This window comes from Equus caballus, chromosome 10 (assembly GCF_041296265.1).
Source record: "Equus caballus isolate H_3958 breed thoroughbred chromosome 10, TB-T2T, whole genome shotgun sequence".
Lineage (NCBI taxonomy): Eukaryota > Metazoa > Chordata > Mammalia > Perissodactyla > Equidae > Equus > Equus caballus.
In genome coordinates, this window is record NC_091693.1 from 25,755,885 (window position 1) to 25,783,244 (window position 27,360).

The 27,360-nt window shown below is 43.2% G+C and overlaps 1 protein-coding gene across 1 annotated transcript; it reads left to right on the plus strand.

The window, feature by feature from the left end:
* On the plus strand, positions 1-27,360 carry EDDM13 (epididymal protein 13). Its single transcript, XM_070224973.1, has 10 exons — positions 1-268; positions 2,798-2,824; positions 10,337-10,363; positions 13,197-13,250; positions 13,661-13,702; positions 17,625-17,651; positions 18,431-18,457; positions 23,512-23,636; positions 25,457-25,494; positions 27,039-27,360. Exons 1-10 carry the CDS (start codon positions 184-186, stop codon positions 27,061-27,063), a joined length of 477 nt encoding a protein of 158 aa, XP_070081074.1. The 5' UTR covers positions 1-183; the 3' UTR covers positions 27,064-27,360.

Sequence of the window (27,360 nt, forward strand, 5' to 3'; positions counted from 1 at the left end):
TGCAGGCGGGAAGAAGTAGTTCCTGCGTCAGCACCTGGTGGCGTGGGCACAGGCCTGGGCACCTGCCAGCCTCCAGGCCAGCTGGAGGACACGTGTGGGCAGTTGGCTGGGCCCTTGGAGTTTGGGAGAACAGTGGATGAGCTGAGTCCTGTTTGTCCTGGAAGGAGACTATCCGGCCCCACTATGGGCAGATTGGAGCTGTTTCTGAAGATGTCGCTGCTGATTCTGCTCTTCCTGGGCCTGGCAGAAGCCTGCATCCCCCGGGAAGGTAATGACCGCACCCACTGCTGGTGCCCCCTCCACTTCTGATGATGGGGAGGCTCCTGTTGGCTGGCTTCAGATAGGGCCTCCGGAAGTCTAACCAGACTCCTTCTTGCTTCAGGTTTGGACATTCTCATCTCCTTTCTCTTGGTGGAGATGGTGGGGGTGTGAGTCCTGGGTACCGGAGCCTCTGCCTTGGGAGACAGACACGTGTCTGCATCCTGATATTCTCATGGACTCTTTGTGACTTTGGGGGGAGACATTTCCTCTGTAAGCCTCACTGTCCTCATCTGGCCAATGGTCATCCGAAGAATCACCAGTGTAAGGACTGCTGTGTTTGTATGGTGCCTGGAGGTCAACATTATTAGGAGAAAGATTTCTAGAGAGACCCCAGATCCTTATAATAGAAAGACACCATATATTGTGAAGAGGACTTGAGTCTTGTCCAAAGCTGACATTGAGTTCCTGGTTTGTCCCATGTGCTTGATGCTGGGAATGCAGTGGCTGAAAAAGACAGACACGGTCCCATCTTCATGGAATTATCAGGTCACACAAATAAACACATCCTAGTGTGGCGATTTAGAGAAGGCCTCCCTGGAGAAGTGATGTTTGAGGCAAGACCCTGATGAGAAGTAGGAGCTAGCCAGTGAAATCGTTAGGGGAGACAAATTTGGGTGGGGGAGTTGCACGTGCAAAGGTCCTGGGACAGGAAGGCACTGGGTCCCTTCATGGGTCTGAGAGAAGCCAGTGTATCTGCAGCACGTTGGACAGGGTGAGGGGCATAGCAGGTGGGGATTGTTACAAGTAAGAATAGAGAGGAGGCAGAAGCCAGAACACACAGGGTCTTGTGGGTCTTATCAGGGATTTTGAATATTCATAAATGCAAAAGGAAGATGTTAAAGGGTTTTCAGCAAGGGAGTGTGATATTCAGAGGTGTGTGTGTGTGTGTAGTTAGACAATCAGTCTTGCCTTTGGGTGAAGAATAGATTGGGCAGGAACCAGAGCAGAAGCAAGAACACCAGTCAGGAGATCACTGCCATCATCTGGGGAGGTAAGATAAGTGGAAGGTGAAGAGGCATTTAGGAGAAAGAGTTCGCAGGACTGAGCGATGGAGGGAAAGAGAGGAGTGGAGAAAGACTCATAATTTTTTTCTGTTTTGGAACCAGATGATCAAGGCTTCCCTTAACTGAGATGACAAAGTTCTGTAGAGCCGCCGATGTTTCAAATTTCATTTTGAAGTAATTTTAAACTTACAGAAAAGTCACAAAAATAGTCAAGTTCCCAATTTCCCTTAATGTTGCAGTCTTACCTAACTGTTGTACAGTGATCAAAACCAAGACCTTAACATCAGCAAAAAAAGGCTAACTAAATTATAGACGTTATGAGAGTTTCACTAGTTTTTCCACGAACATCCTTTTTCTGGTTGAGGATCCGGTCACAACTCCTTACTCTGGTGATTAGTCCTTAGAACTTGAGACCGAAGTCCGTCAATCTTTCCTGGTTGTATATTCTGCAGAATGTCTCTCGATTTGAGTTTGTCTGACATTTTCTCACAATTACATTGAGGTGGTGCATCTTTGCAGGAGAACCCCAGAGGTGGTGCTACACCCTTCTCCGGGCATTTTGCCCGGGATTACGTGAGGTTGCTGTGTCTCATCACTTAGAAGGTGGTGTCTGCTGGAGTTCTCTACCGTTCAGTTTCTATTTTCCTCATTTTCATTAATAAATATCCTGAGGGAGGTACTTGGAGACCATGCAAATATCCTGTTTCTCCTCAATTGTTTACCCACCAGTTTTAGCATCAGTCTGTGAATCTCGCCTGCAGAAAGGATTCCTGTAGTGCTTGCACAGTGGTGATTTTCTATTTCTCTTATTCCCTTTACATGTATTGGTTGGAATTCTTCTGTAAGGAAGAGCTGAGGCTTCTGCTCTATTTGTTTACTCAAGATTTATGTTTATCAATGTGAACTCATGGATATTTATTTTGTTAACAAAAAATAACGGATTGGTTTTTGATGGGTGGGAGGGTGGTGACTTTTTGGACACGCTAAGTTTGGACAGCCTGTAAAATGTTCAAGACATGTATAGGTCACAAATTCCGTGATAGTAGGGTGTGGGATGTCTTGTTTACTCCTATACCAGCATCTCTCTTCCCACACAGTCTTGCAAATGCCAGAGTGGGGATTGAGTCTAATTCATCTGCATACCCAACATCAAGCATAGGCCAGTGACCAGAGTATGTGCCAAATGAATGTTGGTTGGGTGAGTGATGGATGGATGGATGGATGGATAAATGGATGGGTGGGTGGGTGGATGGATGAATGGCTGGAGGATGGATGGATGGACAGATGGATAGATGGATGGACCCTAGTAGATCTATCACTACAAACAGTGGGTGAGTTAGCTGATCTCCAATGACACTTCCAGCTCTGATCTCCTCAGTCATTGCCATGATCTGAGTCTAATGCTGAATTCTCTCCCTGCTGCCTGCTTCCTGCTCCTGTTGGGATCTGATGGCTGACACTTTTGCCTCCAGTCGCAATTGAAGAAAAAAGTAAGAACTGTGAAAACCCCAAGTTTATATTCCCATGGCTAGCTCCTTACAGATTCATTTAAATCATAAGACCCCTGAGGAAATTCTGGGGAAAGGTGGGACCGAAAGAGCTGCCCCCTCCTTCATCCTTTTGTCTGGGGAAGGGAGCTTTAATAGGCTAATGGAGAACTCTTATCAGGAAGAAGAATGGTGGTGATATTTCCACTAGAGTAACACCCTGGCATGACCCATACTCACTCTAGCTGGTGGTTCTCAAACTTTATAGTCTTAGGACCCTTACACACTCTTAAAATTTTGAGGACCCCAAAGAGACTTTTTTTTTCGGTGATTAAGATTGGCCCTGAGTTAACATCTGCTGCCAATCTTCCTCTTTTTGCTTGAGGAAGATTGTCACTGAGCTAACATCTATGACAATCTTCCTCTATTTTATGTGAGATGCCACCACAGTGTAGCTTGATGAGCGGTGCTAGGTCTGGACCTGGGATCCAAACCTGTGAACCCTGGGGCCGCTGAAGCAGAGCACATGAAATTAACCACTATGCTGCTGGGCTGGCGCCCCTCTTTTTAGTGTGTGTGAGGGAGATTCCCCCTGAACTAACATCCATTGCCAATCCTCTTTTTTTTTGCTTGAGGAATATTAGCCCTGAGCTAACATCCATGCCAATCTTCCTCCACTTTGTATGTGAGATGCCTCCACAGCATGGCTGACGAGTGGAGTAAGTCTGCACCCAGGATCCGAACCTGTGAACCTGGGCCACCAAAGTGGAGCATGTAGAACTTGAACCACTCAGCCACAGAGCAGGCCCCACAAAGAGCTTTTTTTAAAAAATGTAGGTTATTTCTATTGATGTTTATCTTAGTAGAAATTTAAAAATTTTTAATTTTAAAATATTTATTTATACAAATAAAGCAAAAAGCACATGAAAAGATTCTCAACATCTTTAGCAATCAGGAAAACACAAATCAAATCTCAATGAGATCCCACTTCACACCCACTAGGATGGCTATGACCAAAAAGACAGATGAAAGACAGCCCTGACGGCCTAGGGGTTAAAGTTCTGCGCTTACCACTCGGGTGGCCCGGGTTCATTTCCCAGGTGCAGAACCATACCACCTGCATGTCAGTTGCCACGCTGTGGCAGTAGCTCACAGGGAGGAACTAGAACGACTTACAACTAAGATACACAATCATGCAGTGGGGCTGTGGGGAGGAAAAAAAGGAAGATTGGCAACAGATGTTAGCTCAGGGCGACTATTTCCCTGCAAAAAAAAAAAGGACAGATGATAACAAGTGTTGATGAGGTGTGGAGCAATTGGAACAGTAGTTGGTGGGAGGGTAAAATGGTTCAGCTGATTTGGAAAACAGTGTGATAGTTCTTCAAAATGTTGAACATCGAGTTACCATATGACCCAGCAATTTCAGTCTTACCCAAGAGAATTGAAAGCATAAGTCCACACCAAAACCTATACACAAATGTTCACACCAGCATTTTTCATAAATTGTTTCAAAAAGTGGAAACAACCCAAATCTCTATCAATTGATGAATAGATAAACGAAGTGCGGCATATCCACACAAAGGAATATTATTCAGCTACAAAGGGAAATGAAGTACTGACACGAGCTGCAACGTGGATGAACCTGGAAAACATGCCAAGCGAAAGACACCAGTCACAAAGGACCACGTGTTATCTTGTTCCATTTATAGGAAATATCCAGAATAGGCAAATCCGTAGAGGCAGAATATAGATCAGTGGTCCCCAGGGGCTGTGGGGTGGGGCTGAGGGAGTAGAGGAGTGATGGCTGAGGGCGCCATAGTTTCTTTTTGGGGGTGATGAAATGTCCTAAAATTGATGTGGTGGTGGTTGTACAACTTTGTGACATAGTAGAAACCACTGAAATGCGTGACTTGTATGTTGAATGAATTATATCTCCATAAAGCTGTTATTCAAATATTTATTACTTCATTTAAAAAATAGTGATAATAAACACATTGCACATTAACACAAATAAAATACTTTAATGAAACTACTATTTTTTCCAAACCAAAAACTGTTTAGTGAGAAGGGAGTTATTATTTTACTTTTTTGCAAATCTCTTCAATGCCTGGTTTAATTATAAAAAACAGCTGGATTCTCATTTATGCTTCTACATTCAATTTGTTGTGATATGTTGTTCTGGATGAAGCAAATGATGACAATCCAGTCTCATACAGATAAGGAGTTAGGAAAGGGAGGAGCACACAGACCCCCTCCTGTCTCAGGGACCCCCAATGGTGCACGGACAGCTGAGAGCTGCTGTTCCGTGTCGGATGGGAGGAGAAAGGATCTCTCTCTCTCCCACCCTTACTGGACTCCAAGACTAAGTTCCTAGAAGGCAGGGACTGTATTTTAGGGATCTGCTTATTCCCACAGCCTAGGGAAAGTCCCAGGGTCCCATAGGGCTAAATAGATGGGAAGGGCTTTGTAAAATACAAAAGCGCCGTGCAAATGTAAGTCAATGTTATTACTTCAGATTGAAAGGAGAGAAGGGAACCAATGTTAATCAAGCACGTACGTGACCCATGAATTTAAAATGTTTTACGACATTTAATTCTCACAATAGTAAATGTGCCAGGTGGGGTCTGAGATGGCCAGAGCTCTGGATCCTCACGCTTCTTCACAATGACTTGGGAAGCTTTTTAAATATTTACTCCCCACACCAGACCAGGTAAATCAAAATGCCCTCAGAAAAGGCTTTGGAATATTTATACCTAAAAAGCTAGCCTGTGCTAGCTCCCTCCTGTATTCAAAAAGTGAAAGATCTTAAAAAAAAAATTTCAAACTATGTGAGGTGAGGGATGTGTTAACTAATTTTATTGTGTTAGTCATTTTGCAGTAGATACAAATATATCAGACCACTCTGCTGCACACCTCAAAAAAATGAACACATTAAACCTTGATGAATGCAAACATCTCACGATTCACGCATTTTTGTTTTAATTTAAAATATTGTGCTGTTTTAATTAAAAATATTATTTTCATGTTAAATTACTGTTTTATTAATATTTAAATTAATAATTTAAAATACCAATTACATTAACATCTAATAGTATTTAAGTTAATAATTAAATACTTAATTTACAATATGTTATTTTAATTGAAAATATTTTATTTTCAATTAAAATAAGATTTCTAAGGTTCAAAATTCAAATGTTCTCAAATTTATACTGTAAAAAATTTCTTTCCCAGGCTGTTCACCCTTTCCCCTCCCCAAATGCCCCCAATATTTCCTGTTTCTTACAGAACCTCCCAGAGATAGATGGTTTATGCAAGTAGAAGCAAATGTGTAATGATATAGTCATAGTCTTCCTGTTTCTATTTTTACACAAAAGGCAGCACATTAGACACACTGTTCTGCATGCATCTTGCTTTTTTCACCTAACAATACATCTCAAAGATCACCGCATGTCAGTCTATAAAGAGCATCCTCAAGCTTTTTCTTAATGGCTGCATAATATTTCTTGTGTAGACGTCCATAATTTATTTCACCAGTCACTGTTGATGGGCATTCAGGCTGTTTCCAATAGTTCACAATTTCATACAGTGTTTCAGAGAAAAATAATCTTATATAATATCACACAGTGGGATACATATATATATACATACATACAGTTTCAGAAGGGAATCCTACAGATATATATTACATTATATTATACACAATTAAATTAATTATACAATTAATAATTATTATATAATATGTAATTAATATAATGTATTATACAAACATATTATACAATTTTTTATATATATATGTATAATCTATCTGTAGGATTCGTTTATAAAGCTGTAATGTTAAAGAAGGATTCCCAATAGCCTTGCCAATACAGTGTTACCAAGCTGTTTGGTCCTTGTCTAATCATATATGACAAACTACATAAAAATAGCCTCTCATGAAACCCCTCCCTGTATAACAATAGGCAGGGAGATGAAGGAATAAAGAAATGCGCGTGGAAATTAACCGATGTGGATAATATCAGTATTAATCCTGCTCTCTTTCTTGCTTTTCTTTTCCATGTCAATTCACTGACTCCTGGTTCTGTTGCCTCTTCCAGTCAAATGTAAGTCCTACTTCCTTCTCCCTACATGACTAGGAAGCTCTCCAACCCAGAGAAGGAAGGGGCGAGAGGGAGAGGAGAAAGTGCTGACCATCATGTTCAACCAGGGGCAGCTCAGAGACATGCTCTCAATTTGAGCATGGGCTCTGAACCCAGAATCTGCGGATCCCTGGGGACAACTGGTTGGACTTTGGGGAGGTCAACGAGCCTCTGTAATCTCGTGTAAAACTGGGTACATGAGAGACAGAACTTGTGTGGTTTTCTGGGAATATGGACTTCATAGCTTGGATCAGATTTTCAGTTGGATCAGTTACCTTCTTCTCTAAAATGTACAACTGGATTGGGTTGGATTGTGTGTATTCATTGGTAGATTTTAGATGGGAAAAATATGGTGCAGAGTGGATAAAACCTCCCTCTTTTCCAAGTATTAACCACCCTGGTCTCCAGTTGAGAAATGGAGATGACAATTGGTTGTTATGGACACCCTCCATCTGCCAACCTCCCTAAACTCAGGTGCAGGGAGGGGTGGATGCCCCAGGCAACAGGTATCCCTGGGGTTTCTTGACTTCTAGGACACACGTGTCTCCAAAGGGGTCCAGGGCTCTTAGAACGGGTCATGGCTTCTCATTCTGGTTCCCTATCCTATCTTGGGACCTATGGGATGCAATGAGGTACAAAGGATAACTTAATTTCATTCCGTATTTTCTCTGAATCTTTATTGGGAAAATGATCTCCACCGGCCACCATTGGCCCTCTCCTTCCTGCTGCTTGCATGTCAACAGTGCTGAAAGGTAAGACTCTCATTCCATCTCTCTCTCTTTTGGTTCTGATTGCCTTTGTCCAACAGAGATAATTTCTGTAGAACTTCAATGGGGTCTTTCTGCTCCTGGCTGCCTAGAGCCAAGCTTCTAATTTAGAAATGTAAAAAATCAAGTACTGGAATATCTTGACGAAAACAAAGCATTGCCCCCCTCACCCCCCGCAAAAAAGCAGTTGCCCAGAAATTCAGTGCATTTTCGTGGTTCACATATGACTAAAGGAAAGTCATCAGGTCAGAAAGCTAAATTCAGGTCTACGTGAGATCTCATATTTGGACAAACACATTGATTTCCATCTCCGCTTTCTGAGATCAGGTAGAAAAAGCCACCACGATCTCTGTATTCAATAATTCCTATAGATGGTGCCTTAGTAGGTTTGGGCTGCTATATCAAAACACCACAGACCAGGGGCTTAAACAACAGACATTTATTTCTCACAGTTCTGGAGGCTGGAAGTCCAAGATTAAGATGTCAGCAGATTCAGTTCCTGGTGAGGGCCCACTATTTGGCTTGTAGACGGCTACCTTCTTGCTGTGTCCTCACATGGTGGGGAGAGAGAGCTGTGGTCTCTCTTCTTCTTCTTATATAGGATGCTACTCCCATTATGGAACCCCACCCTCATGACCTCATCTAAATCTGATTACTTCCGGAAGGCCCCACCTCAAAATACCATCACATAGGACTTCCACGTATGAAGTTTGGGGGGACACATTCATTTCGTAACAGATGGCAATCTGGAACAAGTTTAGTGAAATGAGATCACAGCTTTATGATTGAGTTTGCAAGTTGGGGAGGTAGGAGGCTAAGTCAAGAAGTGAGATAATGACCCACAAAAACGGTAGTGGCTCAGCATTAGTCATCCTGTATTCAGAGCCCGTCTGCCCCTTCCTGGTTGGACAAACTTGTCCACTTCTGTGTGCCTACTTCATGCAGTCAAATGCAAGTCACAGATGTGAAACACCTTTCAACTCAGGTTCAGGCCAGACCTGGTGTCCTAGTGGTTAAGTTCGGTGTGCTCCACTTCAGTGGCCCAGGTTTGGTTCCTGGGAGCAGACCTACACTACTCGTCTGTCAGTCAACATGCTGTCGTGGTGGCTCACATACAGAAAGAGGAAGATTGGCAACAGATGTTAGCTCAGGACTAATCTTCCTCAGCAAAAAAAAAAAAGAAAGAAAAGAAAACCAGGTTCAACAGTTCTCTCTTCTTCTAACCACCCCTTCCACTATACACACATGCACACATACACCAATCATCCCTAAGTAAGGATGCAATGATGATAATAATAATAACTATTATTATTACTTACCTCATATTACTATTTATAACATTTACTGAATGTTTACCTTTGGCCAGGAATTAGGCTAAGTACTCCATATGCATTGTCTTCCTTCGTTATCACCACAGCTCCAAATGAGAGATAATGTCTGCATTTTTCAGAGGCATGGAGAGTTCAGTGACCAGCCCAAGATGACCCAGTTAGTAAAATGTACAGCCCGGATATCAGCCATTTAGCCTCCACATCAATATTCCCAGTGACAAGTTAGATTTATTACCCGATGACTTTAAGTGATGTGGAGGATGGTTTTGTGAGCTACATAAATAAAGGAATTTCCACTAACTGACTTAGTAGAATTCCTCAGTTTGTAGGAAGCCTAATCCCAACCTTATGATGGGTATTAATATTCTATTTTAAGGATGAAGAAATGGAAGGTTTACAGGGTCGGAGAGATCTGAGTCTGAATTCTTGCCCTTTCACTCACGGCAAATTATGTAACTTCTTGGAGCTTCGGCTCTCCTCATAGGCAACAGGGAGACAGCTCTCTCATCTGACATGGTTAGTGTGAGGTCAGTAGGAGTGAAGAGTTTTGCACCTCTTTCTAGAGTCAGTAAAGCGTCGTTCCTTCCTCTCTTCCTCGCATGACTGAAGAATGGTCCATGAGGTTTCCCAGCTCACTTAAGCTTTTCCCAACACCAAATGCAAAGGGGATCCCAATAATCTCACAGGGTTCTGTACTTTAGTCCCCAACTGCTCACCACAACCCGTTGTGGACTCTACTTCCCAGCCTGTTCCCAGCTCCCAACATCTGATCTTGTTTTTGGTTTTCTACTCATGGCTTCATCTCTGTGATCCCACCATTTGGTGCCACATCTGCATCCGTGACCACCATGCTGGCTCTTCTTCTGGATGGGTTGCCATCAGGAATCCTAGGTAAACACCTTACCACATCTCTGGTGCCCTTAGACTGTGAACTTTGGCGGGGAAACTTTGAGCAAGAATTTCTGAGCATCTAATATGTGCTTGGTGATGGAAACACAAAGATGGATCAGATATGCTCACTCTTTAGGAACTCAGAGGCTGGTGGAGAGCAGAGACAAATAAACAAGAATTAAATTAGATTAGAGACAAGTCATGCCCACTGGTGATGATGGGGCTTGGAAAAGGGATGGTGGGAATATTGAGGGAACCCTAAATCATGCCTGAAAAATTGTGGCCATACTGCCCTAACGAGAGAGTTTGTCAAATCTGTGGAACTGGGACATCCGTCAATTAGGAATATTTCTTTCTGCTGCATTTACACGTCACGTGGTATGTCTTCTTCCTCTTCAGGTATGATGAGCAGGTTGTCCCCGGATGGTAAGTGTGAGGACTGCATCCTTCCTGGTGTTTCTTTTCTCTTGTCTACAAGCTAAAGCAGACTTAGGCAGTCATTTCTGTCTTTACTTTTTGACTTAAAATAAATATTTTATTTCATTTATTTTTTCTTGATTTACTTTGGAAGAACCTTTCACATAGTATCAGATCCTCTTTGGTTTCTTTGAGTTTTGAGGTAACAGAAATCTCTATCACTGTATTACATTACAGCCAGAATTTTACCTAATAATTATTATGCTGTAGATTATTTAAGTTATAAAAATAGTATATGCACATGGGAAAAGTTGAGGAAACATAAAATGACAGCCAAAATCTTCCTCTTCGTCCCATCCCCAGTTTTACTGTCTGGAAACAGACGCCATTACTAGTCTCTTGCATATTCTCACAAGAAATAGTCACGCATATCCTCAACTTTTTGAGTTAAAAATATTATGCATTTCAGCAATGGAACTTTACCTCCTTCTTTCAAATACCTGAATAATATTTCATGCATACTCATATAAGTTAATGAGTCTCCTATTCATGGATGTTCCATTTTTCTCTAATTTATTTTGAATTCAGTTTTGTCTCAGTCTGTTTTTACGCCATTGCAAACAACGCTACAACGAACATCCCTGTACAATCGTTGCATTTCTCATTTTTGCGTATACCTATCTGTAAGATAAATTCTTAAAAGGGAGATAGCTGCGTCAAAGGGCATAAGCATTTTAAATTTGGACAGAGGTTTAACAAATTTACAGTCCTGTAAACAGGCTACAAGAATGCTCATTTCCCCACACCTTCAACAACACAGGGTATTACCTAAGTTTATGACTTTCGAGGATGGGATGGCTGAACAAAATGGGTCCCCACTTTTCACAGAGACAGAGATCGATCGGTAGGAGTTCCTGCCACATCTATGTGCTACCAATACAATCATTTTTATTTTTCTTTAAATGGACTCAGTTTTCACTCACATAGATAAGCTTGAAAAAGAAACTTTATACCACTTGAGTTGGTGGAAAGCCAGTTTGTTATAAGGAGAAGACAACTATAATAATAAATATAAAGAAAATAAAATGTTAGTCAACTATGATGCAATACTGGTTTCTGCTGAGACTCTTCATCTGAAGGCTGCTCTCTCTTTGGTAGAAAAGAAGATTAGTGAGCCTTAGAGAGGTGTTATAGACAAGTTAGCATCATTTTGAGACTTTCCCTCTGGTCTGAAGAGAACTGTAAAGGGAATAACTTTCCCACCATGTGGGAGTTGGGACCCAATCTGTGTCCGCCTGAGATCCTCTCAGCCATCACCAAGGCTTCATATCCCACTACATAGGAGATGCCTGGATCCAGAGATCTCAGCAGAGGGAATGTGAGCTGGGCTTCTGGAAACACATGTGCCTGGACTTTCAACCCAGCTCCATTCTTTACCAGCATATGTGACCAGGGACAAGTCTGTTTTATTTCCCCACAAAGTAGGGCTAGTAATATGCACTCCACTGGGTGCTTGTGATGTTAATTAAAATATATGAAAAACTCAAGTATGAGGGAGCCTGTAAAAGTTGGCTCAGCTCCCCACACCCCGCCATTCCGTGGATTCTGGAGTCCAAAGTCCTCCACAATTTCTGCTACTTGGAAGATAATTCTCAATTCTCTCCACCTGATTGTTAAACAACTGTATGCTTTCTCTGTTTTCTCATTAACCTGGAAGCAGAACTCTCCTTCATCGCTTCCCATGAGAAATCTGCTCAGATCTACAATTGATGAAGATTAGCATGTCAAGAATAGTCACAGCCTTGAGTAGACGGCTTTCTTCTGTCTCAGCAGCTCTGCTCTCTCCCTCCTCTTCTCCCCTTTCCTTCCCCCTACGTTGCCTGTGGAGCTCCAAGTCCTCCTCCTTCTGACAAGCTGAATAATTCAGCTCTTTCTGACTCCTACCCCTCAAAAATCCACCCACCCCATAAACGTCAGTCCTCTGTGAACGAGAACCTCCCTCCTTGGAAGGCAGTTGGATTTTATAAAAAGCAAAGTGTGCTTCTTATTCCGCAGGTAAAGTGGCTGTGAAGCCAATGATCAATGTAATGTAGCCATTATTAGGCGTAATAACCTAAGACCTAAAACCGTCAACCTGGAGTTGAGGGTGGATGAGGCAAGAGTCATAGGCTCAGGGGGCTGGAGATCATCTGACTCAATGATGGGGAAACTGAGGCCCGGAAAGAAGCAGAGCTTCCAAGACAAAGCGGCAACTAACATAAATTTCACTAGGCGCCTTAAAAACTCCAGTGTGTTTTCAAGGCTTTGCTTGTATTGTTTCCTTTAATCCCCATAAGCCCCCTGAGAGGGGTAGATGCCACGACAATGTAGAGTGACCCCATTTGCCCACGACATTCCCAGCTTTAGCATTAAAACTCTCTCATCCTGGGAACGCCCTCAGTCCCAGGCAAACAAGGATGGTTGGTCATCCTGTTATAATTCTGCTTTTATGATGAGGAAACTGGGGCACAAAGAGGTGGGGTAAGTTACCAAAGCTGGTAAGGCACTGAGCTGGGATTTGGACACAGGTCCCAACCTTTCAGCGATGCTCTGTTGTTCTCAGCATGAAATCTGAGTACTTTACAATTACCTGCATGGCTCTGTGTCATCTAGCTCTGGACATTCCTGTGCCACCGTCATCTTCTGCTTTTGTGTCCCCACGGTGGGCACAATCCCTCAGTCCTTCCAACGCTCTGGACTCCTTCCCACCAGGACCATGCCTACGCTGTTCCCTCTGCCTGGGATGCTTTTCTCTCTCCCCTTCTAGATGTCTTCACCCGGCTAACCCTTACTCATCTTTCAGGTCTCAGACAGAGCGACCATTCCTCCAAGATGCCTTCCCCGGCACCCCAACAAGGTCAGCAACCACCGCCCCTTATAGGTTCCCGCTGCACCCTGCAGGTTTACCCAGAAACACTCATCCCGCCTGTACCCAATTTATGACTCTTTTATTGCCTGCTTCTCTGACTAGACCTGGCTGGATTATGTTCCCTGAGCACAGGGACCTTGCCTGCTTTGCTTTCCATGTGTCCCCCAGAACTCGCATCTCGTAGGTGCCCCATTAATATTCGTTAGAGAGGAAGACTGACTGCATAAGGGAGTCTGAGTGTTCATCTGCCTCATCTCCGGTAGCACTTCTGCCTCTGCTCTCTTCTGACTGGTCAGGGACGCTTACTTGGTGGTGTCTGGGACCCAAGTCTTAATGCCGATTTCTCTCTCTCCTCTGCACCTCCATTGGAACCTGGCTGCCTGCATTCTCACTTCCAGATAGGACAGAAGAAGAAAGTAAGTACTGTGACAGTCCTTTGGGTGCTTCAGATTAGATTCTTGTAACCCCCTCTGGGTCTTGAAACACCTTTAAAAGTTTCTAAGAAGGGTTGGTCTAGGCCCTGGCATTTAGCCATTGGCCTGGGATCAGGAGCATAATCAGTACAAATAGACTCCACTGAAGAATCTCTACTGCGGTGTGCTGGTAGATGGTTAGCAACCACCTCTGTGGGGGAGGGGTGGAGAAGGGAGCCCTGATTTGGAGCAATTGTCAATTTCCACAGTATAAGTACTTTAATCCTGGCTGATTTCAGGCTATTAGTGGTTTCACAGCTGGCTCACAAAATTCCTGAAAATTTAACAATTGTCTCTGGCGAGCCAGCTTCATCATATCCCTGAGTCAAAACTATGTCTCTCTTATTTGGTGTATAAATTGCTCCAATGAGAAGGAGCTTACCCCATTCATCCTTCCAGAAGGAAAAGTGGTGGTTCTTGGGAGAGAAAGGGGTGTGCCCTTTAGAGAGTGGAGGGGAAATTTCAAGGAAGAAAGATGGTGTTACAATGTCCTCTGCAGATACACGTACATACATACACTCCAGCTCAGGTGAGATGGAGAAGGACCCCTGTCTTCCTCTCTACTGCCCCTCCAGGGCAAAGACTTGTCCATTGTTTACATCCATGACCTAGAAAAATGTTTAACACACAGTTCGGCTGCACGAATGTTTCTTAAAGAGTGACCCCTACAACTGCTAATGCTTGTTATTTTGCTAATTGGAAGGAATTGAAGAGAATTAATATTGGAGCATGTACCTCTGTTATATTACTGAATTCTCACAATGGCACTGTGAGACGGATGGAGCCTGAGTTACAAGATGTGGTTCCCTGAACCGGCTGATCATCAGAAACTTACAAACTACTGAATTTCTGTGTTCCAACCAGAACTTCTGCCTGAGAATGCCAAGGGGTGGGGTCTAGCAATCTGTTCTTTCACGAAGTTTCTCAGGTGACTTGATTCAGATGGTTTGGGAATGACCGAAGTAGAGCCGGAGCTGGCAAACGACAGCCTGGCCCACTGCCTGTTTTTGTAAATAAAGTTTTATTGAGACCCAGCCACACCCATTCATTTATGTATCATCCATGGCTGCTTTCATGCTACAATGGCAGAGCTGAGTAGTTGTGACTGAGATCCTATGACCTGTAAAGCCTAAAATAGTTACTATCTGGCCCTTTACAAAGAAGTTTGTTGACCTCTGAGCCAGAGCAATGCCTCTCAGGGTCTTTGTTTAAAATTAAGATCCCACCTCAGATCTACCTAAGGAATCACGACTTCTGGGTGGAGCTTGAGGCTCTGTTTATAACAGGCTTACCAGGTGATGATTCATGTACACACTAAACCTGCACATATGGACCCACCAACTTCAACTCAACAGGCAGATTGTTTAGGTGGGGCCCATCGTAATTTACGATGTGCATAGACAAATAAGGAAGGGGTGCTTCCCTTCAATCGCCAGTCTTTAGTCTCCACTCCTGCTTCCACTCTCCCCTTGAGTTGGAGAGGCAGGGACTCAGTGGTATCCACCTGTTTGGGGTCATTGCTTGAAACTTCTAAACCTAGACACCCTCAGCGACTGTAGGAGTCTCCCTATTTCATTTATAAAGCAAAGCAATTATGTTTTTATTATTTTAAAATAGCCTCTCTAAGACCACAGATAGGTAAATATTTAATAAAGTACCAAAAAAAATGAGTTCATGAAAAAACTAGTGAAATTTGAGTAAAGTTTACAGTCTAGTTAATGTCAATGTACCGGTTTTGACAACATGCTATGGTTATGCAAGATGCCACCACTGGGGGACGCTGGGTGATGAGTACACAGGACTCCTCTGCACTATTTTTATAATATTTTGTGAATCTGTAATTATTACACAATAAAAAGTTAGAAATAATTTTAAGAGTATTTAGTAAAGGAATAACGGAATGTATGGGGGGGTGGGAGTTAATTTGATTTTAGTCTCTCACTCACTCTTTTCCATGTTGACTCCCTGACTTCCGGTTCTGCTGCACCCTCCAGTGAAAAGTAAGTTATTTTTCCTTTTCTGTGGTTAACTTTGATGTTTTCAGATGCTGGGAAGAAGAGAAAACAGGGAAGAGAAGGGAATCTTTGGACTGTTCTTCTTAATTTAGGACCCGGGTTGAGAGAAACCTTCTGCTAAAAGAGGTCTCAATCTACTGCCCCCATCACTGAAGAAGGCTCAGGATGAGCTTCAGGGGTCCACACGCCCCCTGAGATTGCGTGGAAAATCGCGAGGGTGTGTCTGGGATGCGGGTGGGTCTTGGGCTGCAGGTATGACTGGGCATGTGAGCTCAGATGCATAGAAGGTCCCCAGATTTTATCAGATTCTCAAAAGCCAAGGACCTGCCCCAGAAAACAAAGACGTATTGAGTTTGAGTATATGTTGGGAGGCTCTACTGAATAAGGAGGACCCAAGAGGTCCTCTTACACTTTCCTCAAGCTTTCTCTCTTCTGACTCCTCAGGAGAGAAATGAGATAACGAGACACAAATGGGTTAAGGGGATCCTCTTCTGATAATCCTCCTAATTTCTGGGGGATGAATCCTCAAGGAAACTGGGTACCTGGGGATTCCAACCATGTGGATAAATATGTCTCCAAAGGGGACCAGTGTAGTAGAAGTATCTAGAATCACCCTCCCCCCCCCAACCTATCCCATGAAATCTGGGAGACGCTCCCATTTCCCTCCCTTGCAGGGTCTCTTTTGAGAACCAGCAGGTGGGATAAGCTAGGAAGAAGGCATTAACAGCTTTCTCATCCTTTCCTCTCTGCTTCTGTCGGCGCCTGATAACTCCCGCTGGATTTTCTCCTCCTTGCTGCTCGCATCTCAACAGTATTGAAGCGTAAGATCTTTGTTTCAAATTGCCCCCACTCTGCCTTGTTCCCTTTCTTATCTCTGCTAAGGGATCCATTCTTAACCATGAATCATCTCTCAGAGAATTTTTTTTTAACCCAGGGACTGGAAAAAAAATAGCTGTATTATCTTCTCCTTCAAAAAGGTGGGGTGTCCTATGGGAACCAACGCCCTCCTCAAGTCATGGATATGGGCAACTTTATTATGGAGACAGTGACTGCAATGACTGACATGCATTAAGAGTTTCCCAGGCGCCAGGCACTGGAAACAGCACCTTTCATGAATTAGGTTATGTATCTCCCACAACTTCTTCACAAAGGAAGCATTATTTGTCTGAAGTGTGTAAGGTGCCTGCAACATGGTGACACTCCACACATGGAGGAGTGGTAGCTGCCTTCCCAACCCAACTGTGGTCCAATGCAAGTCCTTTAAGCCACTAGATTTCCTCTCGGACCCATACAATGGGGCTTTCAACGGTCTCCCCCGGGTCACTGCCCTAAGTCCTAACTGCTTACCACAACCCACCTGGGCTCTGCTTTCCTTGGCTCCCAATCTCCCACCTTCTGATCTAGTGATTTTTTTCCTACTATGGTCTCAACTCTCATGGCCCATTGGACTCAACATTCTGGACTTTGTCTGCGACCCTGACCATGGTCTTGCCTCCCGGACCACATTTCCTTCTGGACGGGTGACATCAGAGATCCTAGGTAAATATCTCAGTCTACGCATGCCCTGGGATTTTGGTGGGAAGCTTGTTTGGCAAGAATATTTTTCATGTGCCAGGACCATGCAGGGGAGTAGAAACCCAAAGATGAATCTAATCTGCTTGTACTTCTACGTAAAATCATAGTCTGATGGGGGAGACAGACAGATAGTTATAGTACAACATGAATCAATGTCCAAGGGAGAGGCAATGAGAAAATGGGAATCCAGCAGGGCTCTTCAGAGGAGAGGCAGCTTGGGGTGAGCTTGTTGACCTGTGGATCTGGAGGCATTTATCACACTGCCGTTTGCAACTCAATTTGTGTGTTGTCTTCCTTAGGTTTGATGAGCCTCCAGGCATTAAGCGGTAAGTGGAGACTCCTGTTTGGTGCCACCTTCTGTCTGTGTTTGCTCCTGTGCACAGAAATACAGAGCTATTAGTTTCTTTTTTTTTTTTTTAATGTTGGAAGAGACTTTAGATATCATCAAGCTTCACACTCTCTATCATCATCATCATTAGCATCATAAATGTTTAACTTTGTTTTTCATTCATCCAACAAATACTGTTAAATCCTGTTCTAGGTGTTGAGAATGTAATAGGAAACAGACCAGACAAAAATCTGTGCCCAGATGGAACTTGAATTCTAATGAGAGGGGAAAGAGGATAAATAAATAAAGAATTAGGTTAAAAGTCTGTTGGATGTTAAGCCCTACGAAGATAATAGAGTGAGGGAGAGGGAAAGGCAGTGTGGAAGAGGTGGATGAGTTTTTAAAGGGCGACCAGGGAGAGTGACATTTGAGCAAAGACTTGAAGGAAGTGAGGGAGCCAGTTATGTGTACATCTGGGCAAAGTTTGCTCCAGGCAGAGGGAACAGAATGTGCAAAGGCCATGAGGCAGGAGAGTGCCTGGGATCAAGGGTACAGCAAGGAGGCCAGTTATAGTCTCTTCTCTCCTCCTCTGACACAGTCAGACGCACTGTTTACAGTTTGGTGTCCATCCATTTCATAACTCACTGATGATGCGTCTTCTTCCTTTCTTTCCTCCTCCTCCTCTTCCCCTTGTTATTCCTCCCTCTCTCCTCCTTCCTTCTACTCTTCCTTTCTTCTATCTTCCTCTTCCTCCTCCTTCTCCTTCTTCATTTTTAGAAGAAAGAAATGGCTGCAAGGAAGAAGGTGAGTCGTGGATTCATGCCTTTTCCATCTAGAGGTCACTGAGTTCCTTCAGTCTGTGTTAGGAGAAAGCCTTAAGAAGAGAAGATTTCAAGAACCAGGTCAGGGCTTCAGCACCTGAGAAGATGTACTTCTAAAGGGCACCCAAAGCTTCAGACCACCCTCCCCTTTGTACTGCCCGTTGGTATCAAGGAGACCCAACATACTGAAGTATGAGTGGAAAACGATTTTGTTTTTCCCAGTCGCTTCTTCTGCTGAGCACTGAAACTTCTCTTCCCTCTGGAAATTACCAGGCCAGCCCTGAGTGACAGGACTGTATGGCTGAAACCAAGAGAAAGAAATCCAGACAATAGAAGTAAGCCACCAGGTGACCCAGATATTGGAGACAAGCACTTTAAAATAGCTATAATTATTAAGTTCACAAAAACAGATGAATAGTTTCACCAGAGAACTATAATTTGTAAAAAAAAAAAAAAATTAATCAAATGGAAATTCTAGAATTGAAAACACGACTGAAATTAAGAATTCAATAGCTGGGCTTCACAGCAGAAAGCACGATCAGTGAGCTAGAAAACAAGTCAGGAGAACTTATTCAAACTGAAGCACAATGAATAAAAGAGTAGAAAATACAGACACGAGCACAAGAGACACATGAGACACAGTGAACAGTTGTGATGTAGGTGAAAGTAGAATTTTAGAAGGAGAAGCAAGGGGGAGTGAAGCTGAAACAATATCTGAAGAGTGAATGGCTAAGAATTTTGCATCTGATAAAAATAACCATCCAGCGAAGATGTTAAACGTTCTGAGAACCCCAAGGGGAACAAATATATAGGAAATCACTTCTAGGAATGCTGCCACAAATGTCTGAAAACCACAGATAGAGAGGAAAAAATTAAACCCCATCTTAACCCCATTCCCCCCCAAAACAACAAAGACTGGATGTATTTCCTGGGACTGCCATAACAACATTACTGTAAACTGGGTTGCTTAAAACAACAGAAAGTCATTGTCTCACCGTCTGGAGGCTATGAGTCTGAAACCAAGGTATTGGCAGGGTCACGCTCCCTCCAGAGGCTCCAGGGAGAAGCCTTCCTCGCCTTCTCCTAGTTTCTGGTGTTTGCTGGCAATCTTTGACTTTCCCGGCTTGCAGATACATCACTCCCGTCTCTGCCTCCGTCGTTACATGGCCTCCTGCCTGTGTGTTCTGTGTCCAAATTTTCCTCTTTTTATAAGGATACTAGTCATGAGATTAGAGCCCACTCTAATTCAGTATGACCTCACCTTAACTTGATTACATCTGAAAAGACCCTATTTCCAAATAAAGTCACATTCATAGGTACTGGGGGTCAGGACTTGGACAAATCTTTTTGGGGGACACAATTCAACCCATAACAGATTCTTTACCATCCAAAGAGCAAAGAAGAATGACAGCTGTCTTTCCACAGAAGTGATGAAAGCCAGAAGATGATGGAGTGAGATTTTTTTTTAATGCTGAAAGAACTGCTCACCAAGAATTCTGCACCTAACCAAAAAAATCCTTTAAAAATGAAGGAAAATAGAGGCTTTCAGAAAAAAAAATCAAGACAGATTTGTTGCCAGCAGACTTGAATGAATGAAATACTGTAGGAAACTTCCTGCAGAAAGGAAATGATCTCATGTGGAAGCATGGAAATGAGGACGGAATACAAAACAATGTGAAAGTAAACATGTGGTTAAATAGAGATGAACATTCAATGCATTAAACAGTAATACTAATATCTAGTGTGAATTAAATATATAGAGAAAATGCAGGATACACACAAAAGGCAGGTTGGGGTACAATATGTTAGAGCATTCTAATTTCCTGGCCTTGTACAAGGACGTGGTAAAAGACATAATTTATATTAAATCCTAATAAGTCGAGGATACATATTAGAACCTCTAAGTCAACCACTAAAGGAATGATTTAAGACTATGTAATGTATAAGCTAATGTACTTCAAATGGAATAATGAAAATATTTGACCAGTAGGAAAGAAGGCAAGAAAGAAAAAGTGATTGTAATAGAAATGCATCAACTAGAAATAAAGAGTAAGATGATATTTGTAAACCCAGCTACATCAGCAATGTCTCTGAATTTCAATAGATCTGTTATTCCAAATAAAAACCAAGAGTGTTAGACTAAATAAAAACCAATGAAACCCAACTATTTACTGCTTACCAGAGACACACCTTATAGATGAGGACACGGAAAATTTGAAAGAAAAATAATGGAAATTATATCATAAAAAAGTATATCCATGAGCTGCTAACTAAAAGGAAGCTGACAAAGTTATTCCAACATCAGATAAGGTAGGTTCTAAGGCAAGAAGTGTTCCTACAGATGAAGAGGGACATTGAAATTGATAAAGAGTTAACTCACCTCTAGCATTACTGATAGGAAAAAAAAATTAGAGGAGAAACAAATGACCAATATCAGGAGAAAAGAGGGGAGAATCATATAGATCTTGCAGGTACTAAAAGAATAATAAGATGATAGTTTGAAAAACTTGATGCCAATAAAATGGAAAGTTTAGATGATGTGGACAAAATCCTAGGAAAACACAAATTACCAAAAGTGAAATAAATGGTTATAGAATTCTGAATAGTCCTCTACCTATTAAAGAAACTTAATCTGAAATTAAATAACCTTTCCACAAAAAAAAATCTCCCAAGGTCAAATGGCTTTCATGGTGATTTTTTCCAAACATTTAAGGAATAAATCACACCAATCCTACACACAAAATCTTCCATAAAATGAAAAACAGGCATTTTCCAACTCGTTTGGAGGCCAGAATAACCTTGATGAAAGATCTGACAGATATTATAGAGAAGGAAGAATTTTAGGTTAATCTTTCCCACAAACATAGAAGCAAAATCCTAGACTAAATGTTAACAAACCCAGCTCGGTGATATACTTTCTAAAAAGTCACGACCAAGTGGAGTTTATTCCAGCAATGCAGAGATAGTTTAATATATGAAAATCTCTGTATGTAATTCCCACCTTATCGATATAAAAAGGAGAAAAATCATATTATCATCTGAATAGACACAGAAAAAGAAGATGGTAAAATTCAACAGTCATTCATGATTAAAAAATAAAATCTCAGCAAATCAGGAATAGAGAGAACGTCCTAATATGATAAAGAGAGTCTACAAAAACTTACAAGGAATAATCTGCTTAGTGTTGAAACACTGGAAGCATTCCCTCGAGCTCATCAGTGATTCTGGCTATTGCCATTCCTATCACACGCTGTACTGGATGTTCTGTCCAGCCCAAGTCCTACCCAGAGAAGGGAGAAGAATGAAAAGGCACGAGGATCACAAAGGAAGAAAGAAAACTCTCATTTTTATAGACATGATTGTGTACTCACGATACACCATTGACTGGGAGGTTCTACCCGAGGGGGTTATATTATGCTGGTGTAGGTGAAATGTGATTAAAAACAAAATCTCCTTCTGACCCAGAAAACCTCTCCACAAAGGTAGGAGAGAGAGAAAACAGTTTTATTATTAAATCAGCGTCAAAGCAGAATTTGATATGCATCACAGGCAATCCGCTCAAGAGATTGCAAAGACAGAAAGCAGTCTCTTTTTCTATAGCCAGGTGGGTCCAACCCGTTACATACACGTTCTCAAGATAAACACTAACCAGCCCTCCAGTAAGAGGACTCGACAGCACTATTTATTATACAGAGTTCAACCTAAATTCACCTGGCAATAGGGGTGACCATCTGTGCTAGCTAATTGATTTTATCCAAAGGAAAATAAACTCATAGATTTATGACAGGAGGTAGTTTTGTAACTTGAAGAAAGACGCCCACAGAAGTGAGGCTCCTGACCGCCCACAGGGAGTTAAACTGGCTGTTTAACATTTCAAGAGATGCCTCCAAGGTCCTTGAGAAAGGCGTCCCTCGTTGTGAAACTGCCAGGAGGCGTATGTAGCTTTTAAGAAGGATTTGCATACATTTCAAAGAGACAGAGAAAGGACTTAGAACTACAAATATTCTCAAGGAAATTCTCTAAGAAGAGGGGACAGGGTTCTATTCCCGAATTTTCGACAGGGAAAATTAATTTTTTTTCCTTTTTCAATTTGTATTACCCTTTACATTGATAATGTTCTATTTTTTTATTTGAGGTCTGTTTAGACAGGTGTGTTTGTCAAAAATCCAGAAATAGCGAAGTTCAAACCACCAGATCAGTAAAATAGTATTAAGTAAGAGTTTATTGTGCATATAAGAGCAGTTCTCAAACTGGGAGCTTTCAAGATTCAAAACGGATACCAACCTCAGGTGCCTGACTCCCGGATGGTTTCCAAGGTGGAAACGAGGACGCTGTTTAACCTTCACACTGATTGGTTATTACAACGGAGGTTTCCAGACAGCTGTGGGATCAGTTAAAAGTGATCATCTTCTACCACTTTAGGAAGATGACTCAAGTTTCTTTTATGATGATCAGAGGCATTTAAAAGAAGTAACTTAAGTTTCGATAATGTTCATGAAATAAGCTAGACTTAGGTTACCTTCTGTGGCTTAAATGCTTTTGTCAGCTCAGGGAATTTTCAAGTCCGGTCTCCATTTTGTACATAATTTTAAGAGTTTGTGTGTAAAAATTTGAATTTTTTGTACGTAATACGTTCATAGAAATTCAAAATGAAAAAAGAAGAGGGAAGAATGTTGGATAGGTAAAAACAACATTCGTGTATCACATTTGGTCTGAAACGATGAGGTGACATGGTCAGATCTGGGGGTTAGAAAGATCCTCCTGGTGCCCTGGTGGGAGATGGTTTGAGGGAGAGGAAGTGTGGACCAGGTGGCTGAAACAATGATGATCAAGAGGCGAGCTGAGAAGGCTGGTGCCTTGGGGATGCAGAGAGGTGTGGGAACCCACCACAATTAACCAAAATTTCAATTCAGGAGGCAGGTGGAGGTGTGAGTGCGGAGTTCAGAAGGGAGATCTATGCTGGGAATGGAGATTCAGGAAGGACAGGAACTTTAGACAGGGAGGGGCATGCCTTCATTTCCATCCCGTTCTTCCCAGTTAAGCTTCCCCCCACTACCATCCCCCCCAAGAAACCACCCAGGAAAAAGAACAAGTGGAGCTTGTTGAAATGCGCCTACATGATGTTCACCTTCTTGTTCGTGTCCTACAATAAAGGAGACTGGGTAAGAGAAAACCTTGTTCCCTAAGGAGGGAGGTGGAGGGGAGTGGGAGCAGAGAGAGAAGGGTAGCGCGGGAGGGAAGGAAGTGCCAACCAAGTAAAGGTGTAGGAGAGAAGACTCCCCTTTCTAATAAAACCCCTCTCCTTCCTTCCTTTCTCTCCCTTTCTCTCCCCCCTCCTCTCTAACCCTCCCTCCATCCTCAGGCTTGGATAGGAGCCACTTCCTTCCACATTAGCAAACCCCAGAGATTCCTCTGAAACACTACCACTCATTCATTCCCTCCTTCCCTTTCTCCCCCCATCTCTCTCTCCTTCCACTATTTACTGTTTTGCTGGAGCTGCTGATGAATGTTACCTTCAAGTAGGTCATAATTTTGTAAGGGAGACAGGCATCAAAAACGATGTTCAGATCACCAAGTGGGACTCACGCAAACCTCTGGGGCTGTGTTACTGGAGGAGGTGGTGGCTCTTATCCCAGCCCAGGGCAAGGATGGACTCATGGAAGGCTTCCTGAAAGAGATGCCACTTCCACTACATCTGGCACAGAATTAGCCAATTGAAGGGGAGAAGGGGAAAAAGCATTCCAGGAAAGGAAACACCATGTGCATGAGAGTAGAGGCATGAGGGTAGAGATGTGGGAGGAGAGGCATGAGCGTAGAGCATGGAGTAGAGGTGTGAGCCGAGAGGCGTGGGAGTTGATGTGTAGGGGTAGAGGCATGGGAGGATAGGCATGGAGTAGAGGTACGAGAGTGAAGCGTGGGAGCAGAGGTGTGGGAGTAGAGGTATGGGAGCATTACTTGCCTGAAATGGCCAGTGTGATTCATTCATCCACGCATTCACTCCTCAAATATTTATGCTCATAGCAGGCCCCATGCTAGATGCTGGAGACTCAGGAGAACAGAACCCACAGGGTTCCTGGGCCTGCGGAGCTCACGGGATAGTAGCAGGGGGACAGAAATAAAATAAGCAGTGAGCCCCAGAAGAGGGAGTAAATCAGGGGGGTATCACAGCGCGTGTAGGGCAGTGGGCTGCTTTACCTGGAAGGCGATATTGGACGGCGGAGCCTGCCTTGAGAATTGCCCCGGGACAGCTGTCATGAGCAATCTGATCTGAGGCATGAAAGGATCGCTCTGGGTGCTGTATGCAGACAGTAATTGGGATTGAGGCAAGAGTGGAAGCAGAGAGACTGAGAGAAGGAGGCCCAGGTGGGCTGCACAGGACAATTTGGTGACGGTAGTGGAGACGAGGAGGACCTGAGAGCAGTTCTACAAGGAGAAGGGCTAACAGATCGGGTGTGAGAGATGAGGAAATGGAGAGACCAAGGAGATGAGCCCCAGGCTTGGCTTGCGCCCTTGGTTAGACCAGTGGTTCTCAAATGGGAGTGACTTTGTCACACAGGGGACACTCAGCAGTGTCTGGAGACATTTTTGGTTGTCACAACTGGGGAGGGGGTGCTACTGGCATTTAGTGGGAAGAGGCCGGGCATGCTGCTAAACATCCTATATTGTATACGACAGCCCCCTAAACAAAGAATGATCCGGGTTAAAATGTCAGCAGTGACGAGGTTGCGAAGCCCCACGTTAGAGGATGGTGTCACATATGGGGATGGGGAGAACTGGCTGGAAGATGCGGCAGAACGTGGATGCCGTGAGAAGTGAGGCTGAATAGATCAGTAAGACCACTGTAACTCACAACAGGAGGGAGGGAGGAGAGAGGTGGGCAGGAAAGAAGGAGAGGGGGGAAAGGGAGGGAAGGAAGTTGACTTGCCTCACCCCGACCTTTTCTTTCTCTGTTTCTGGTTCACCCCTTTGTCAACCTCCCAAGTGTTACTGCCACTACTGCAACACAGAAGTGGACATCAGGTATGTTACTGTAGGGAAGGGGGTTTGGACCACTGCTGGGCTGGGGGGGCTTGGTCCCAAGTGCCTAGTGTTTGAGTAGTGAACCCCAGGTGGGTCTGGAAACTCCAATCACAGAATCACAGAATTACATGAAAGGTCCCAAGGTCATCACCCTGGATCTCAAGCCTCCGCTTGACATGGCTAATAAAGAACGTTACAAATGATGGGGATGTGGAGAGTTGGAGGAATTCATTTACAAATTCTCTCAAAAGTTTTTATGTTGGATTTTTTTAAGTTGTGGCAAAATACACATAACATAAAATATACCATTAGTGACATTTAATACATTCGCAATGTTGTGTGACCCTCATCACTATCTAGCTACAGACAATTTTTATTACCCCAAAGGGAAACGCTATACCCATACGCAGTCTCTCCTCCCAGCTCCTGGAAATCACTAGTCAACTCTCTCTCTTTATGGATTTACCTGTTCTGGATATTTCATATAAATGGAATCATACACCATGTGGCCTTTTGTGTCTGGCTTCATTCACTTAGTATAAAGTTTTAAGGTTCATCTGGGTTGTAGCATGGATCAGTACTTCATTCTTTTTTTATGGCTGAATAGTATTCCATCGAATTGATAAGCCACATTTTGTTTATTCGTTCATCAGTTGAAGGACATTTGAGTTGTTTCCACTTTTTGACTATTTTGACTAGTGATACTATGAACATTTGAGGGCAAATTTTTGTTTGAATGCCTATTTCCAATTCTTTGGGGTACACACTTCAGAGTGGAATTGCTGGGTCATATGATTAATTCTATGCTTAACTTATTGAGGAATTCACTCAACGAGTTTTTATTGAGCATCTACTCTACGATGGATCCTGCATTAGTTAAAATTGTTAAACAGTGAATTTTACATTATATGGATTTTACCTCAATTTTTAAAAAAATACAAAAAGGGGTGGAGGCTGGAACGGATCTTGGGCCCTAGTTTGCAGACTCTTGCCCTAGACCATGGGCCCCTCTGGGAGCAAGACGTATGCCTGATCTATCCCTGGGACTCTAGTGCCCAGAGAAAGCCATATATATTCAGCTGCAGTGTGCTAGGCTGGGGATGCAGCTGGGTTGTGGCAGAGCAGGTCCCTGCACTCACAGAGTGCACCCCTTAGTGGGAGGGCGGGGGTAAACTAGCAATCACATGAGTTTCCTGGAAGGCCTGACAGGGTGCTGTGCCAGAGAGGAACTGGAGAGGACAGCTTTGTTCAACTGGGTGTTCAGAAGAACCCTTCTCTGAGGAGGAGACATCTGTGCTGAGTGATGCGGAAGAGCCAGCCCAGCTCAAACCTAGGGAAGACTGTTCCAGGTGGTGGAACAGCCTGGTGGGTTGGAGGGACAGAGCGAGCAGAACATAGTGAGTGAGGAATGTGGTCTAAGGTGACAGAAGGAGGAGGTGGGCTTAGGGCAGGTCATGCAGAAGGCAAGGCAAGGAGTTTGAGAATGCATGAAGATGTAAATCAATGTGCAAATACAAGTCTCTCTTCTTTCTTCCCTTCCTTAGAGATGATCCCTGCTGTTCTTTCTAGCCAACCGGCTCCATCTCAGCGCAACCTTCACAAGTCCTCATCTCCCAGGTAGTGTCACCTCCCAAGAAACCTCTCTGCTCCCTGGACTGCCAAGTTGGAGGATAATTAATCAGGTCCTCTGAGGACTAACACCTGTCTGCCAAGGGGCATGGTGGGAAGGCCTCTTGAGGGCCGGGAGAAGATGGTCCCAGAGAGTGGCTGAGTGACCACGTGCAGGGGTTTCTCCTACAAATTCGTTTCCAGGCCTTTTTCAACTCTTCCCCACTGTTTCTATAATAAAATGTAGGCTTGTTGAAA